Source organism: Dama dama, chromosome 33, assembly GCF_033118175.1.
Source record: "Dama dama isolate Ldn47 chromosome 33, ASM3311817v1, whole genome shotgun sequence".
NCBI classification, from domain to species: domain Eukaryota; kingdom Metazoa; phylum Chordata; class Mammalia; order Artiodactyla; family Cervidae; genus Dama; species Dama dama.
Window position 1 is genome coordinate 72,181,949 of NC_083713.1, and position 16,859 is coordinate 72,198,807.

The 16,859-nt window shown below is 39.2% G+C and overlaps 1 protein-coding gene and 2 pseudogenes across 8 annotated transcripts in view; all 3 read left to right on the top strand.

Moving 5' to 3' along the window:
* EPB41L5 (erythrocyte membrane protein band 4.1 like 5) overlaps positions 1 to 16,859 on the top strand; it is a 155,654-nt gene that overhangs the window by 12,914 nt on the left and 125,881 nt on the right. For all 8 annotated transcript variants that reach the window (XM_061135566.1, XM_061135569.1, XM_061135567.1 and 5 more), the window contains exon 3: positions 14,452 to 14,556. In XM_061135566.1, coding sequence (XP_060991549.1) covers positions 14,452 to 14,556 — 105 coding nt within the window. The remainder of the gene's footprint in view (positions 1 to 14,451; positions 14,557 to 16,859) is intronic.
* LOC133051289 (kidney mitochondrial carrier protein 1-like) lies at positions 1,392 to 2,475 on the top strand (annotated as a pseudogene).
* Positions 5,323 to 5,974, top strand: LOC133051156 (zinc finger CCHC-type and RNA-binding motif-containing protein 1-like; annotated as a pseudogene).

Sequence of the window (16,859 nt, forward strand, 5' to 3'; positions counted from 1 at the left end):
TAAATCTTGTCCAGCTCTTTTGGACCCCAGGGATTGTAGCCTGCCAGGCTCCTCTGTCCATGGGTTTCCTTCTCCAGGGGGAGCTTCATGATCCAGGGGTCATACCCGTGTCTCCTGCATTAACAGGCAGATTCTTTACCACTGAGCCACCTGGGTAGCTCAGGGAACAGTTAGGAAAACCCATTTTATGCCATGGAATTTGCACCTTAATCTGTAGAGAAAGAGGAATAATTAAAGGGCTTTAAAGATGAGAGTGACGTTCTGCTTTGCAGTTTTAGGAAGAACTACGTTGGCAGTTTCTGCCTCTTGATCTTCTGACTCTTGCCTGTCTTGAGTGTCTCTGTTCTCAGCCCCACCACAGACTGTCAGGATTCCGTATCTTTCTTCATTTTGTTTCTGCCTGAGGTGGCAGAGTTGGGTTAACCCTTTCCTTTACTACTTTTAGGCAGATTTAACTCACCCGCATTTCCTTGGCATTTTGTTTATACTGCAAGAATAGCACATATTTATTGTGTTTAAGCTAGTTGTGAATGGTTTTACTCTTACTAAGAACCTTGTGATTGCTTGAGGATGAGAAATACAAGCATATTCAGCCATATGTCTCAGCGGCTAGTACATAATAGACGTCTGTTCAGTAATTGTTAAAATAAGAATTGAATGATACACTATGTCAAAAATGTTAATTTTCTGTAAACTAGTAAGTGCATAATGAAGTGAAAAATCTAATAAAGTAAGGGACGAGAAAGAAACAAAAACACTAATTCAAAAAGATACATGCACCGCCGTGTTCATAGCAGCAATATTTACAGTAATAGCCAGGACATGGATGCAACCTAAATGTCCATTGACAGAGGGATGTATAAAGATGTGGTACAGATATACAATGGAGTATTACTCAGCCATAAGAAGGATTAAATTTTGCCATTTGCAACAACACAAATAGACTTGGAGTATATTATGCTAAGTGACGTAAATCAGACAGAGAAAATCAAATACTATATGATATCACTTATATGTCGAATATAAAAAATAAAACAAACTAGTGAATACAACAAAAAAGCACACTCACAGACATATGGAACAAACTGGTGGTTACCAGTGGGGAGAGGAGAGATGGGCGGGGCTGGCTGGGGAGGGAACTGTGAGGTACACATTACTCTGTCTAAAATGAATCGGGATGTATTGTATAGCACAGGCATACAATCAATAGTTTACAGTAGGTGTATATAACCTTTAAAGATTGTGAATCACTGTATTGTACTTCTGTAACATATAATATTGTACATCAACTATACTTCAATAAAAAAATTTTTTTAAAGGCCCTATGTTAAAAAGATATAATGGGATAGATCCAATTGTTTTAGGAACTGTTTCCAGGGTTTATAGTAACAGATTGATATTTTTAAAAATTATGACTGAGTCAGGTGTTCACCTACCCAGGATATTATCAAGATCACATTTTCTGTCCAGCTGCTGCTAAGCCTGGGCAGGAGAAGGTGCAGGGCTGCCCCTGCCTAGAAAAATCCTGTTGGAGGCTTTGCTTCTGTGAACCAAAGGAGAAGGGACAGCGATGAGCTTGCCGGCCCTGAACTGGAAGCCCTTCGTGTACAGAGGCCTGACTTCCACCCTAACTGAGTTCAGTAAGTTTCCAGTTGATTTAACCAAGACACGGCTCCAGATTCAAGACCAGAAGAATGATGCAGACTTTAAAGAAATCAAGTATTGAGCAATGTTGAATGTGTTAGTGAGGACAGGCAGAGAGGAAGGCCTGAAGGCACTGTATTTGAGGAGTACCCTGCGATGTTACACCAGGCCTCCTGTGGCACCATCAAGATAGGCACCTACCAGAGCTTGAAGCGGTTATTTGTCAAGTGCCCAGGAGATGAAACCCTTCTTATAAATGTGGTCTGTGGGATTCTCTCTGGAGTCATATCCTAAACCATTTCCATTCCAGCTAATGTATTGAAAATTCAGATGGCAACACAAAACAACACCGTTCAAGGAGGAATAATAGGCGACTTCATTAACATTTACTAGTGTGAGGGAACCAGAGGACTGTGGAAGGGCATGTCCCTTATTGCTCAGAGGGCCACCGATGTTGGCTGCATGGAGCTGTGGGTTTACAACCTCACTGAGAAGCATCTGATTTTCTCATGCCTGATGGGAGACATTGTGTAACCCATCTCCTCTCAAGCTTCAGCTCTGGGTTGGCAGGGGCCCTGGCCTCAAACCCTGCCAGTGTGGTGAGAACACATACAATGAATTGGAGTCCTTCAGAATGGCAGACACCCTGGTTTCACAGGCACTCTGCATTGCTTGTTATAGACATGGAAGAATGAGGGGTTTTTTGCTTTGTGTAAAGGGTTTTGGCCAAGTTGATTGAGACTTGGTCCTTGGAATATTATTTTCTTTGTGACATACAAGCAGTTGAAGGAATTGAAATTTGTGACAAGACTGCATGAGACATCCTTCTGAAAATGCTCACTTCTGAAATAGCAACGCTTCCAGTCTTTCCCACTGCTTGGCCTGCCACAGATGCTTAGGTGTCAGCAACAAGTGAGGACTGTGTTAGTGTGAATTGCTGTATCTTGGCCTTGGGTGCTCTGCACCAAACATTTAATGGCATAAACTGTAACGTCCAGGCACTAGTTCTTACTATCCAAGTACCCTTGCACATCAAATATAACGTGAAATGCACGTTTCTTCCTAAGGAAAACTTGCATGAATGTCAGGAACTATGAGTCATTTCCTTTGCAGAGAGTAACTCCTGCATCTCAAATCGTAGCTGAGACTCCCAGATGTTCTAAAGAAGCTCATCCAAACCATGGAATAGAACCTGTGAGAAAGTGTTATTGTTCTGAACTTCTGGGGGGCTTTGGCTTGGTGTCTGCTGAAGAAGTTCACACATAGCGACCTGGTATACCTCAGGTATAAACAACGCAGGATATGGATCCCTGGAACGTTGGAGTGCTTTGCAGTTTCTTATTTTGGTAGGGTCTTTCACTTAATTATAGTAAGTGATTTTTAAACCTTTACCACTTGAGGTTTGTGAGGAATTGTTGCGCAGTGTTAATTTCTAAACTCAGGATGGTATAATATGTTAGCTTGGAAGGTGGCAAAGTCTGTGTTGGTGGGAGATGTTTTTGAGCAAGTTGGGTCCTTAAGTAATGTTCCTAATTTTAGATTTTAGCAAGTTTCTGTTTCCCAGTCTGTAAGATGAGGGTGATAACCTCTACTGATACTGAAAATAAAGTGAAGAAAACAGTAGTTGCTACTACTTGACTTGTAGGATAACTGTGTTTACATCATGCTTTCATATAGCCATAATCCAAAAATAAATGGTCTGGTGTATTGAAGAGAATTATTTTATCATGAGCTGCTTCTGAGTGAGGTTCTTTGATAAAAGCCATGTGAAAGAAAGAGGTTAAGGTTTTATTATGTTTTCCTTAGCAAAAGGTTGCAAGTAAATCAAAGAGTTGATTTTTCTAGATTTCCCAGGTTTCACTTTAGTTCTGGTCCTGTTTATTAAAGTATTTCTTGTCTTGGACTTCCTAATCGGTTTGGATGGAAAATGATTGCTTGAAATTTCAAAAGCGATTTTTCATGTACCTAGAGTTTGAGAAGAGGTATGTAGTGTCTTCCTTCTTGTTTTTCTGAAGACAGGATGTCATTCTTCTTTGCTGTGTTCATCTTACTCTTTTTAAAATAGTGACTTTGAGCTCCCCATGACCTTTACACTTCAAGAAGACATCCCCACGAAAGGAAATATTTAATATTTACTTGGGTACCTTTGTTTCTACCCTTTGAGAGTAACTTAAATACATACTTGCTGGGACTCTAGGACAGACACTTCTGCAGTAAATGCAGGTTCCCAGTCGATCCAGTCCCTGGGCTGCCTCCTCCCTAGAAGTGACATAGAAGCCACACAGATTTTTCTTGGGGATTGAGCAATTTTCCTCCCAATCATCTTCACCTTGTCTTCTTTGTTAATGCTGACTTTGAAAACAAGATTTTTGTGAAGCAGAATTTTAGTTCCAAAAGTAAGATATAAGGCACGAAAGGAGGTTGGAGGAGCAGGTGGGTGTTGCTTGCTTCAAGACTCAGATGGAAGTCCAGTTCTCCCTGACCAGCTCCAAATGTGATGCTGAAGAGCTGAGCCCTTTCAGGCCTCATCCCTTGTAATGAATCATATCTTTACAGAGGAATTTTGTTTTCTTCTTACCAGAACAGTTCCACTGAGGTGGTAAGGGTTTTCTATTAGAAAGGCTTTCACTTTTGTGTTCCTTGAGTTTAAAGGATGACTATTTTATGAGATTTTTTTATGAGTCACTCTTTTTTTTCTTTTAATGTAGAAGACATTTTAAGTGTACATATAATCCCTAGGACAGTAGAAACAAGTTAATTTTGAAGACCATGTAAAGATTGAATACCATTCAGTATTCATTGTATCAGTTTGTTCAAATATGTACATATTCGTGTGTGTATGTATTTGCTCAGTTGTGTCTGACTCTTTGCGACCCTAGGGATTGCAGCCTGCCAGGTTCCTCTGTCCATGTTCATACCAGAATGAAAAGAAAGCCAAGCCTCATTGTAAAAGCACATTTTTAAGATAAAAAATATAGTATTTCTTTAGTGCAGATTTATTAAATACCTTATGGAACAGTCTTGTTTTGATTTTTTTTTTCTTTTTTTGTTGCTTCCTGAAAATGTAATGCAGTTGTTGAAGTTTCTAACCCAAGAAAGAACTTGAAGAACTGGGAGACTCGGTCCCCTTGTTTCCAGGGCTGTGACTACAAGTCCCCGCCTCCCCCCATTCCCTTGGGCAAATGTGGCAAAGGGAATTTTACCTTTTATAATCAAAATGAAGAAAGTGGATTTTTTTGTTTGTGGGTTTGTTTAATCATTGATGCTAAGTATTGCCTGATTGAGATATAAAAAAGTTTCTGTTCTCAGTATTTGTTCATGTGTTGGAAATAGTGTATATCATATAAAAACTATAAAAGTTTTCATAAACCTTTATATTTCAAGATCTTCATTTAAACATAGTTGGAATGTGTGGCATAAACCTTGTATCATTATTTAATAAACTGGAATAATATTTAAAAGAAGACCACATTTCTAACTCATCAGTGATACATTTTTTCCTGGGTTAGAATCAGAACTAGAACTTCTAGAACTAACACGCCAAAAAGATGTCCTTTTCCCGGGACCCGTGATGCCGAGGCAGCTGCAAGGAGCAATGAACAGTCAGGGTTGAGCCCCAAGTGAGCTGAGGGCTCCTGCTCTTCTGGCCCTATCCCTGGGCCCGCCCCACTTGAAGAAATGAGTGGTGGATTGGCCCCAAGTAAAAGCACAGTGTATGTATCCAGTCTGCCCTTTTCCCTGGCCAACAGTGACTTATATCGGATATTTTCCAAGTATGGCAAAGTTGTAAAGGTTACTATAATGAAAGATAAAGATACCAGGAGGAGTAAAGGGGTTGCATTTATTTTATTTTTGGATAAAGACTGCACAAAACTGTACCAGGGCAATAAACAACAAACAGTTATTTGGTAGAGTGATGAAAGCAAGCATTGCTATCGACAGTGGAAGAGCAGCTGAGTTCATCTGAAGACGAAACTACTTTGATAAATCTAAGTGTTATGAATGTGGGGAAAGTGAACACTTAAGTTATGCCTGTCCTAAAAATATGCTTGGAGAACGTGAACCTCCAAAGAAGAAAGAGAAAAAGAAAAAAAAGAAAATTCCTGAGCCAGAAGAAGAAATTGAAGTAGTAGAAGAAAGTGAAGATGAAGGGGAAGATCCTGCTCTTGAGAGCCTCAGTCAGGCTATAGCTTTCCAGCAAGCCAAAATTGAAGAAGTACAAAAAAAATGGAAACCCAGTTCAGGAGGTCCTTCAACATCAGATAATTCAAGACGCCCAAGGATAAAGAAAAGCACATACTTCAGTGATGAGGAGGAACTTAGTGATTAAAAATATATATATTACGTAAATATCATTAAATTTTTTTTCAAGTCTTGGAGTACCAAGTTCCCTTGGGATTAAAAATTACTTTTAGAATTTGAACATAAGAACACTTAGTACCAAATACTTTTTTACTTTAGATAGTTGTGGTAATTTTATAGTATCATGTTTATCTTGCAGCAAGATGTGCTAATAATCATTAATCTTTAAAATAGTTCATTTGAATAAAAAAGAAAATGTAACACTATCATAACAATGCTATCCCAAGAAGAAAGTGAAAGTTGCTCAGTCGTGTCCCACTCTTTGTGACCCCATGGACTATACAGCTCATGGAATTCTCCAGGCCAGATATAATGGAGTGGGTAGCTTTTCCCTTCTCCAAGGGATCTTCGCAACCCAGGGATCAAACCCAGGTCTCCCGCATTGCAGGCGTATTCTTTACCAGCTGAGCCAGAAAGGTAGATAATAAAAAGATTTGGGAAGTTCATTATAAAAGTTTATTCATGATTGGTTTATATAAGAACTTTTGAAATAAATTTCATCTTTAAAACAAAAACTTCATAAATCTGTGGAAAGTTTGGAGTGACTTATTGTTATTCATGTTAATAAAGTTTTCTCAAGAGACCTTTATTTAAAAAAAAAAAAAAAAAAGATGTCCTTTTCATTAGAGGGGACTGGAATGCAAAAGTAGGAAATCAGGAGATACCTGGAGTAACAGGCAAATTTGGTCATGGAATACAAAACGAAGCAGGGCAAAGGCTAATAGAGTTTTGCCAAGAGAACGCAGTGGTCATAGCAAACACCCTCTTCTAACAACACAAGAGAAGACTCTACAGGTGGACATCACCAAATGGTCAACACTGAAATCAGACTGATGATATTCTTTGCAACCAAAGATGGAGAAGCTCTATATAGTCAGCAAAAACAGGACTAGGGGCTGATTGTGGCTCAGATCATGAACTTCCTATTGCCAGATTCAGACTTAAATTGAAGAAAGTAGGGAAAACCACCAGACCATTCAGGTATGACCTAAATCAAATCCCTTATGATTACACAGTGGAAGTGGCAAATTAGAGTCAAGGGATTAGATCTGACAGAGTGCCTGATGAAATATGGACAGAAGTCCCTGACATTGTACAGGAGGCAGGGATCAAGACCATCCCCAAGAAGAAAGGCAAAAAGGCAAAATGGTTGTCTGAGGAGGCCTTACGAATAGCTGTGAAAAGAAGAGTAGCCAGAGGCAAAGAAGAAAAGGAAAGATATAAGCAAATGAATGCAGGGTTCCAAAGAATATCAAGGAGAGATAAGAAAGCCTTCCTCAGTGATCAGTGCTAAGAAATACAGGAAAACAGAATGGGAAGGACTAGAGATCTCTTCAAGAAAATTAGAGATACCAAGGGCACAATAAAGGAGACAAACAGTATGGACCTAACAGAAGCAGACGATATTAAGAAGAGGTGGCAAGAATACACAGAAGAACTATACAAAAAAGTTCTTCATGACCCAGATAACCATGATGGAGTGATCTCTCACCTAGAGCCAAACATCCTGGAATGCAAAGTCAAGTGGGCCTTAGGAAGCAACAATACAAAGCTAGTGGAGGTGATGGAATTCCAGTTGAGCTATTTCAAATCCTGAAAGATGATGGTGTTAAAGTGCTGCAGTCAATATGCCAGCAAATTTGGAAAACTCAGCAGTGGCCACAGGACTGGAAAAGGTCAGTGTTCATTTCAATCCCGAAGAAAGGCAATGCCAGAGAATGTTCAAACTGCCACACAGTTGCTGTCATCTCACATGCTAGCAGAGTAATGCTCAAAATTCTCCAAGCCAGGCTTCAACAGTATGTGAACTGTGAACTTCCAGATGTTCAAGCTAGATTTAGAAAAGGCAGAGGAACCAGGGATCAAATTGCCAACATCCTAAAATATGCAGATGACACCACACTTACGGCAGAAATTGAAGAACTAAAGAGCTTCTTGATGAAAGTGAAAGAGGGGAGTGAAAAAGTTGGCTTAAAATTCAACATTCAGAAAACTAAGATCACGGCATCTGGTCCCATCACTTCATGGCAAATAGATGGGGAAACAATGGAAACAGTGACAGACTTTATTTTTGGGGGATCGAAGATCACTGCGAATGGTAGCTGCAGCCATGAAATTAAAAAGACGCTTGCTCCTTGGAAGAAAGCTATGACCAACCTAGATAGCATATTAAAAAGCAGAGACATTACTTTGCCAGCAAAGGTCCGTTTAATCAGAGCTATGGTTTTTCCAGTAGTCATGTATGGCTGTGAGAGTTGGACTATAAAGAAAGCTGAGCGCAGGAGAATTGATGATTTTGAACTGTGGTGTTGGAGAAGACTCTTGAGAGTCCCTTGGACTGCAAGAAGATCCAACCAATCCATCCTAAAAGAGATTAGTCCTGAATATTCATTGGAAGGACTGATGTTGAAGCTGAAACTCCAATACTTTGGCCACCTGATGCAAAGAGCTGACTCACGAGAAAAAAGGCCCTAATGCTGGGAAATATTGAAGGCGGGAGAACGGGATGACAGAGAATGAGATGATTGGGTGGTGTCACCGACTCAATGGACATGAGTTTGAGTAAACTTTGGGAGTTGGTGATGGACAGGGAGGCCTGGTGTGCTGCAGTCCATGGGCTTGCAGAGTCAGACATGACTGAGCAGCTGAACTGAATTGAAGGTATGCAGTTGATACCACTTTAATGGCAGAAAGTGAAGAGGAACTAAAGAGCCTCTTGATGAAGGTGAAAGAGGAGAGTGAAAAAGCAGGCTTAAAATTCAGTATTCAAAAAATGAAGGTCATGGCATCTGGTCCTGTCACTTCATGGCAAATAGAAGGGGAAAAAGTGAAAACAGTGCCAGCCTTTATTTTCTTGGGCTCAAGAATTACTATGGACAGTGACTGTAGCCACGAAATTAAAAGACACTTGCTCCTTGGAAGGAAAGCTGTCACAAACCTAGACAGCATATTAGAAAGCAGAAATATCATTTGCCTGTGAAGTGATAGAGCTGTAGTTGTTCCAGTAGTCAGACACAGATGTGACAGTTGGACCATTAAGAAAGCTGAGTACTGAAAAATTGATGGTTTTGAACTGTGGTGGTGGATAAGACTCTTGAGAGTCCCTTGGACAGCAAGGAGATCAAACCAATCAATCTTAAAGGAAATCAGTCCTGAATATTCATTGGAAGGACTGGTGCTGAAACTCCAGTAGTTTGGCCACCTGATCCAAAGAGCTGACTCATTGGAAAAGACCCTGGTGCTGGGAAAGATTGAGGGCAGGAGGAGAAGGGGGCAACAGAGGATGTGATGGTTAGATGGCATCACAAAATCAATGGACATGATTTTGAGCAAACTCTGGGAGATGGTGAAGGAAAGGGAAGCCTAGCGTGCTGCAGTCCATGAGGCCTCAAAGAGTGGGACATGACTTAGTGAATGAACAACAACATCAAAAATAAAAGCTTGTTTACTTTAAAGGACATTCACTATCAAGTGAGTAAAAAGACAACTCAGAATGGGAGAAAATATTTACAAATTGTTTATCTGATAAGAGATGAATATAGAGAATACAAAAAGAACTCCTACAACTCAGCAACAAAAAAGCAAGTCAAATCAAAAATGGGAAAAAGACTGGAATAAATATGTCTCTAAAGAAGATATGCAGGTGTCCAGTAAGCACATGAAGCATGCTTAACATGACTAGGCATTAGGGAAATGTAAATCAAAATCACAACAGAGAGACTTCCCTGGTGGTCTGGTGGTTAAGAATCTGGCTGCCAATGCAGGGGACACAGGTTCAACCCCTGGTCCAGAAAGACCCCACATGCCATGGGACAGCTAAGCCTCTGCCCCACAAATACTGAGCCAGTGCCCTGAGCCCATGTCTGCACCCTGGAGCTCATGCTCCACAACAAGAGAAGCCCATACAGCACAGCTAGAGAGCAACCCCCACCTGCTGCAACCAGAAAAAGTCTGAGCACAGGAACAAGACCCAGCACAGTCCACTTCCCCCCCACCAAAAAAAATTCACATGAGATACCCTTTTACACCCATTGTGTTGGCTGTTACCCACACAGAAAAAGAAAGTAGAGAAAATAAGTGTTACATTAACAAATTGAAAGATAAAAACCATATGATTATCAATAGATGCAGAGAAAGCCTTTGACAAAATTCAACATACATTTATGATAAAAAACCCTCCAAAAGCAGGTATAGAAGGAACATACCTCAACATAATAGAAGCCATATATGATAAACCCAGAGCAAACATTATCCTCAATGGTGAAAAATTGAAAGCATTTCCCCTAAAATCAGGAACAAGACAAGGGTGCCCACTCTCACCACTACTATTCAACATAGTTTTGGAAGTTTTAGCCACAGCAATCAGAGAAGAAAAAGAAATAAAAGGAATCCAGATTGAAAAAGAAGTAAAACTCTCACTGTTTGCAGATGACATGATCCTCTACATAGAAAACCCTTAAGACTCTACCAGAAAATTACTAGAGCTAATCAATGACTATAGTAAAGTTGCAGAATATAAAATTAACACACAGAAATCCCTTGCATTCCTATACACTAACAATGAGAAAACAGAAAGAGAAATTAAGGGAACAATCCCATTCACCATTGCAACAAAAAGAATAAAATACTTAGGAATATATCTACCTAAAGAAACAAAAGACCTACATATAGAAAACTATAAAACACTGATAAAAGAAATCAAAGATGGCAAAATAGATGGAGAAATATAACGTGTTCGTTGGTTGGAAGAATCAATATAGTGAAAATGAGTATACTACCAAAGCAATCTATAGATTCAATGCAATCCCTATCAAGCTACCAGCGGTCTTTTTCAGAGAACTAGAACAAATAATTTCGCAATTTGTATGGAAATACAAAAAGCAATCTTGAGAAAGAAGAATGGAACTGGAGGAATCAACCAGCCTGACTGCAGGCTATACTACAAAGCTACAGTCATCAAGACAGTATGGTACTGGCACAAAGACAGAAATATAGATCAATGGAACAAAATAGAAAGCCCAGAGATAAATCCACGCACCTGTGGACACCTTATTTTTGACAAAGGAGGCAAGGATATACAATGGAGAAAAGACAATCTCTTTAACAAGTGATGCTAGGAAAACTGGTCAACCACTTGTAAAAGAATAAAACTAGCACACTTTCTGACACCATACACAAAAATAAACTCAAAATGGATTAAAGATTTAAAGGTAAGACCAGAAACTATAAAACTCCTAGAGGAAAACATAGGCAAAACACTCTCTGACGTAAATAATAGCAGGATTCTCTGTGACCCACCTCCTAGAGTAATGGAAATAAATGCAAAAATAAACAGATGGGACGTAATTAAAAACTTTTGCACAATGAAGGAAACTATAAGCAAGGTGAAAAGACAGCCTTCAGAATGGGAGAACATAATAGCAAATGAAGCAACTGACAAAGAATTAATCTCAAAAATACACAAGCAACTCCTGCAGCTCAATTCCAGAAAAATAAACGACCCAATCAAAAAATGGGCCAAAGAACTAAACAGACATTTCTCCAAAGAAGACATACAGATGGCTAACAAACACATGAAAAGATGCTCAACATCACTCAATATTAGAGAAATGCAAATCAAAACCACAATGAGGTACCATTTCATGCTAGTCAGAATGGCTGCTATCAAAAAGTCTACAAACAATAAATGCTGGAGAAAGTGTGGAGAAAAAGGAACCCTCTTAGACTGTTGGTGGGAATGCAAACTAGTACAGCCACTATGGAGAACAGTGTGGAGATATCTTAAAAAAGGAAATAGAACTGCCATATGACCCAGCAATCCCACGGCTGGGCATACACACCGAGGAAACCAGATCTGAAAGAGACACATGTACCCCAATGTTCATCGCAGCACTGTTTATAATAGCCAGGACATGGAAGCAACCTAGATGTCCATCGGCAGACAAATGGATAAGAAAGTTGTGGTACATATACACAATGGAATATTAAAAAGAATGCATTTGAATCAGTTCTAATGAGGTGGATGAAACTGGTGCCTATTATACAGAGCAAAGTAAGTCAGAAAGAAAAACACCAATACAGTATATTAACGCACATATATAGAATTTAGGAAGATGGTAATGATGACTCTGTATGTGAAATAGCAAAAGAGACACAGATTTAAAGAACAAACTTTTGTACTCTGTGGGAGAAGGCGAGGGTAGGATGATTTGAGAGAATAGCATTGAGACATGTGTATTACCATATGTGAAACAGATCGCCGGTCCAGGTTCGATGCATGAGACAGGGTGCTCAGGGCTGGTGCACTGGGATGACCCTGAGGGATGGGATGGGGAGGGAGGTGGGAGGGGGGTTCAGCATGGGGAACACATGTACACCCATGGCGAATTCATGTGAATGTATGGCAAAACCACCACAATATTGTAAAGTAATTAGCCTCCAATTAAAATAAATAAATTTAAAAAATAATAATAATAGAAAAGAACAAGTGTTGGTGAGGATGTAGAGAAATTAGAATGCTGTGCATTGCTGGTGGAAATGTAAAATGGTGCAGATACTATAGAAAACTGTTTGGCGGTTCCTCAAAAACTTTTAACTGGGGATCCTCATGGTCCAGCGGTTCAAACTCCCATTTCTGCAGCAGAGGGCACAGGCTTGATCCCTGGTAGGGGAAGATCCTGCATATGCTGGCTAGTGAGGAAAAAAAGTAACAAAGGCAAGGTTGAATTGACATCACACTTTTCAACAACAGCATAGACAGTGGGAAGACAATAGAGTTATATATTTTGACTAATAGAATATTGACAGAAAATAGCTTTGAACCTAGAATTTTATATCCAGCCAACTGTCATTCAAGTATAAAACTTGATTAAAATATTCTCAAACATAGAAAGTTACATATTAATATAAAGTACCACATGGGGAACATTTCTTGAGGAAAAACTCAAATGAGTAGAGAAATCTAGCATATGCTGCTAGGTGTGTGTAATGTCCCTGTGTAAGACATGTAAAGAGTGATTAAATACCAAAGTAAAGATTGTTTAAAAAAAAATTAGCCACAACCAAAGAAAAGAAATAGAGGAGTTATTATCCATGAAATCAGATGAGGGTTGGGTGGAGTCAAGATCAGAGCATGGTGTTCTGTCTTGATGAAGGCATGGCAGTTTATCAAATAGAAAGATGTCACAATAGAAAGTGCAGGAAAAGCAGTGGACAAATTGTAAGTCATCAATTAAAAAGCAGAAACTGATGATTCAATAAAAAAGCCAACTGCATTTTTTTTTAATAGGAAATAGTCTTAAATAATATAAAGCTATATAAGAGGGACACGGATAGGACATATATAAAAATTGAGGATATGTGGGTTATATTTGTGGGTAGTTACCATATTAGAGATTACAGCTGAAAAATTGTGGACTGATCTGGTCCACAGTGGACCAGTGGTTAAATGGTTAAGACTTAACCAGTGGTTAAGACTCCATGCTTCCGGTGTAGGGGGCACAGGCTCCATCCCTGGTTGGGGAACAATGAGCCCACATGCCGCATGGCACAGCCAAAAATAAAAAACTTCACTGATTAATTTGAAATAGCAATATATACCTTCTCTAGGTTAACAGAAGTAACATTTTATGAAGAGCCTTATTGAACAACATAGGAATTTAGTGAGAAGAGTTTTTGCAGATTTCTTTAATGCCTGGTGTAACCGACTGTACTTAGAGTCTCTTATCTGCTATTATAATACACTCTGTTGCAATATGCTCTGATTGAAGGTTCATGAGGAGAATCCTGGGACCCTGTGGATCTTCTGTGTGGGGTCCCTCGGGGGTCCTGAGATCATACTTTACAACCTGCCTTTTCCAGGCAAGTTTCTTTATCACTGTGACTGCCTCCAGTTTGGTGTCATCTTGTTGATCTCAGAGGTTTACTGCTGTCTGTTTTCCCTGCCCCCTTCCATTTCTGCTTTTGTTATTTCCCACCCTACATTCAAGTCCAGTTTAAGGCTGATCTTCATGTCTTCACTGACGATTCCTCAGTGACTCTTCTTGTTGGCAAAACAGTTTCACATAGTTGGTCCTTAAGTGTTCTAAGTTTTCTTATTTACTCTTTCTAGCTACATTATAAAGCTCCTTTAAAATAGGGACCCTAAAAATTGAAAAGATAAAACAAGAGTTGCTCCTTACATGAAGTGTTAGGTAGAAAGTAATACTTGTTGGTTGATAGGTAGTAGCACTGCCCAGGAAAGCAAATAATAGATCACAACTCTTTTTTGGTCTTAAATGGCTTATTGGAAAACCACAGTGTCTTCCCCATTACCTGCTACATGGTTATGCTTTTGGTGTTGCAATTAATATTTCTTTTAAGAGCTCTTGTGTGATTAAAACTATCTTCAGTTCAGGCTTGTTGATCTTATAAGCCACTCACTGATTTATTTTCTTGCCATTTCAGAAAAAAGCCAAAGGACAAGAGCTATTTGACCAGATTATGTACCACTTGGACCTTATTGAAAGCGACTATTTTGGACTGAGATTTATGGATTCAGCACAGGTAGCGGTGAGTATCTGGTTTTTGGAGGCTCTAAAATGGGTACAGAAATGGAAAATGTCAGATGGTGTTCTCAGTGCTAGAAGGTTACATATACTTAAATGTCTTCTTTTTTCCTGTAATTTTCTTGGAATAACCTGAAGTGCTTATTTTTTTTTTTAAAAAGTTTCTAACCCTGAGCTGTATTCCCAGAGCATGATCTCTGCAGATGAGGCTTGGAAATCTCAACCACTGGATTGGTCTTGAGCAGAGTGGAGTGACCGCTGTGTGAGGGAAGGGTGCTGGAATGGGAGTTTTTTGGGCTCTTGGTTGAATGATAGAAGTTCCTAGTGTGCAATTAGGGCGAATATTGAACTAAACTATTTCTAATATCCCTTCCAGTTCTGTGATTTTCTGTAAATAGATGCTCTTTGACGTGCATTTCAAGTGAGAGAACAGTATATATAATATGATAAGAAGTTGGGGGCTTTTCAAAGAATTTGTCCAGTATATGAAAAAGAGTAGTGATTAAGATTAGAAGGTGGATCAGTGGCCACATCATCCACACTGAGTTGCAGAAGTATTAATAAGTGGGCAGTATTCTCTAATAATTGGGATTAGGGATTTTTCATTCAGGGAGGTTATATTTTCCTTTTAGGAAGTTTACATAGGAATATTGTGTAGGATTGTTTCGAGTGGACAGAGATGGAAGTCAGAGTCAGTGCAAACATTTTGGGGATAAAAGTGACACTAGGGTCTAGAGTAGGGCATTCACAGGCGTGTGGGGGCAGAAGAGGGCTAGGATATCAAGACATTGAGCCTTGTTTTCTGGACGTCTGTGATGGTGTTTTTGTGTTTAGTGACACAGTAACTGCAGTGTTTAGAACCACAGGAACAATATATATTCTGTAAGAATCTCAAAGTCCTTTCCGGAGAAGGAAATGGCAACCCACTCCAGTACTCTTGCATGGAAAATCCCATGGATGGAGGAGCCTGGTGGGCTGCCATCTACGGGGTCGCACAGAGTCGGACACAACTGAAGCGACTTAGCAGCAGCAGCAGCAAATTCCTTTTGAGTGGGTTTGTGTGTGTGTGTGTGTGTGTGAGGAGGTGATATAGTGTGGTTGATAAATTAACTGGAATACCTCCGTGAGATACTTTACAAAACCCACATTTCTTGGAGATGAACTCCAAGACTGATTTTATAGAACATTTTCAGTAAATGTACAGCTGTTAATAATGTCAGACTCACTTGTTTTCTCTGATTTCCCCTGTACCTCAGTTTAAAAAAAGCATGAGCATTTATTTACAGGGAATTGGTTAGGTAAATTTTGATACATCTTTACAATGGAATATCCGCAACTCATTAAAAAGGGTGATTTTTAAGTACTAATTGACATGAACGATGTAAACATTAAAAGGATTTATAAAATAACTTAGAATAAAGCCCACTAGGCTCCTCTTTCCATAGAATTCTCAAGGTAAGAATACCGGAGTGGGTAGCCATTCCCTTCTCCAGGGGATCTTCCCAACCTAGGGATCGAACCTGGGTTTCCTGCATTGCAGGCAGGCTCTACCGCTTGAGCCACCAGGGAAGCTTGATATAAAATAACTGAATTTTTCTATTTTTAAGAAATTCTGGGTTTATGTTCACACATAAACATGAAAAAATTTGAAAAGCTATTTTCTCTAGTTTGAGTTCTGATCTTTGGATGGATGTTGTATAAGAGGCATTTCTCTTATTTCTTCTTGTTAATCTTATTTCTTTTCTATTAGACGAAATCCACTAAGGGTAGGAAATAAATCTTAGTTACCTCTGTTATCCAGTATGTATTAAGTAATAAACTAGACTGTTTATCGAATTTAATTCTGGTCTGCTACTTCATTTGACACAGGCTTGGTTGACTGTTGAGTTTAATATCATTAAACTCTCATCTGTAGAGAGTTTAACTCTTATATTCATATGAAACAGCAAATAATTTTTGGGGTAGATAGTTTGTACAGCTTCCTGTTTTTTTGAGGAGTCAAAATTAGGTTTTAGGTACTTTCTTTTCATTTCTTAACGTATTTAAGTAATTATGGGAAGAAACAGACATGCAGCTGTTCCTGAATTGCATTATTTGTTCTTTGCTAATATCAGCACTTACTGAATTACTAGATCCTGTATTTTTTCCTCTCATTTGATTCACATGGTTATAACAAGCGTCTGGTAAAGCCGGCATTAGGACTTGTAATCCCTACTCTTTTTAGTTTATGCCTCCCAATGCACAGAAATCTAGGCATTAAGATTAAATTTAAATAGGCGTACATTTTCCAGTCTCTCCTCTGGCCGT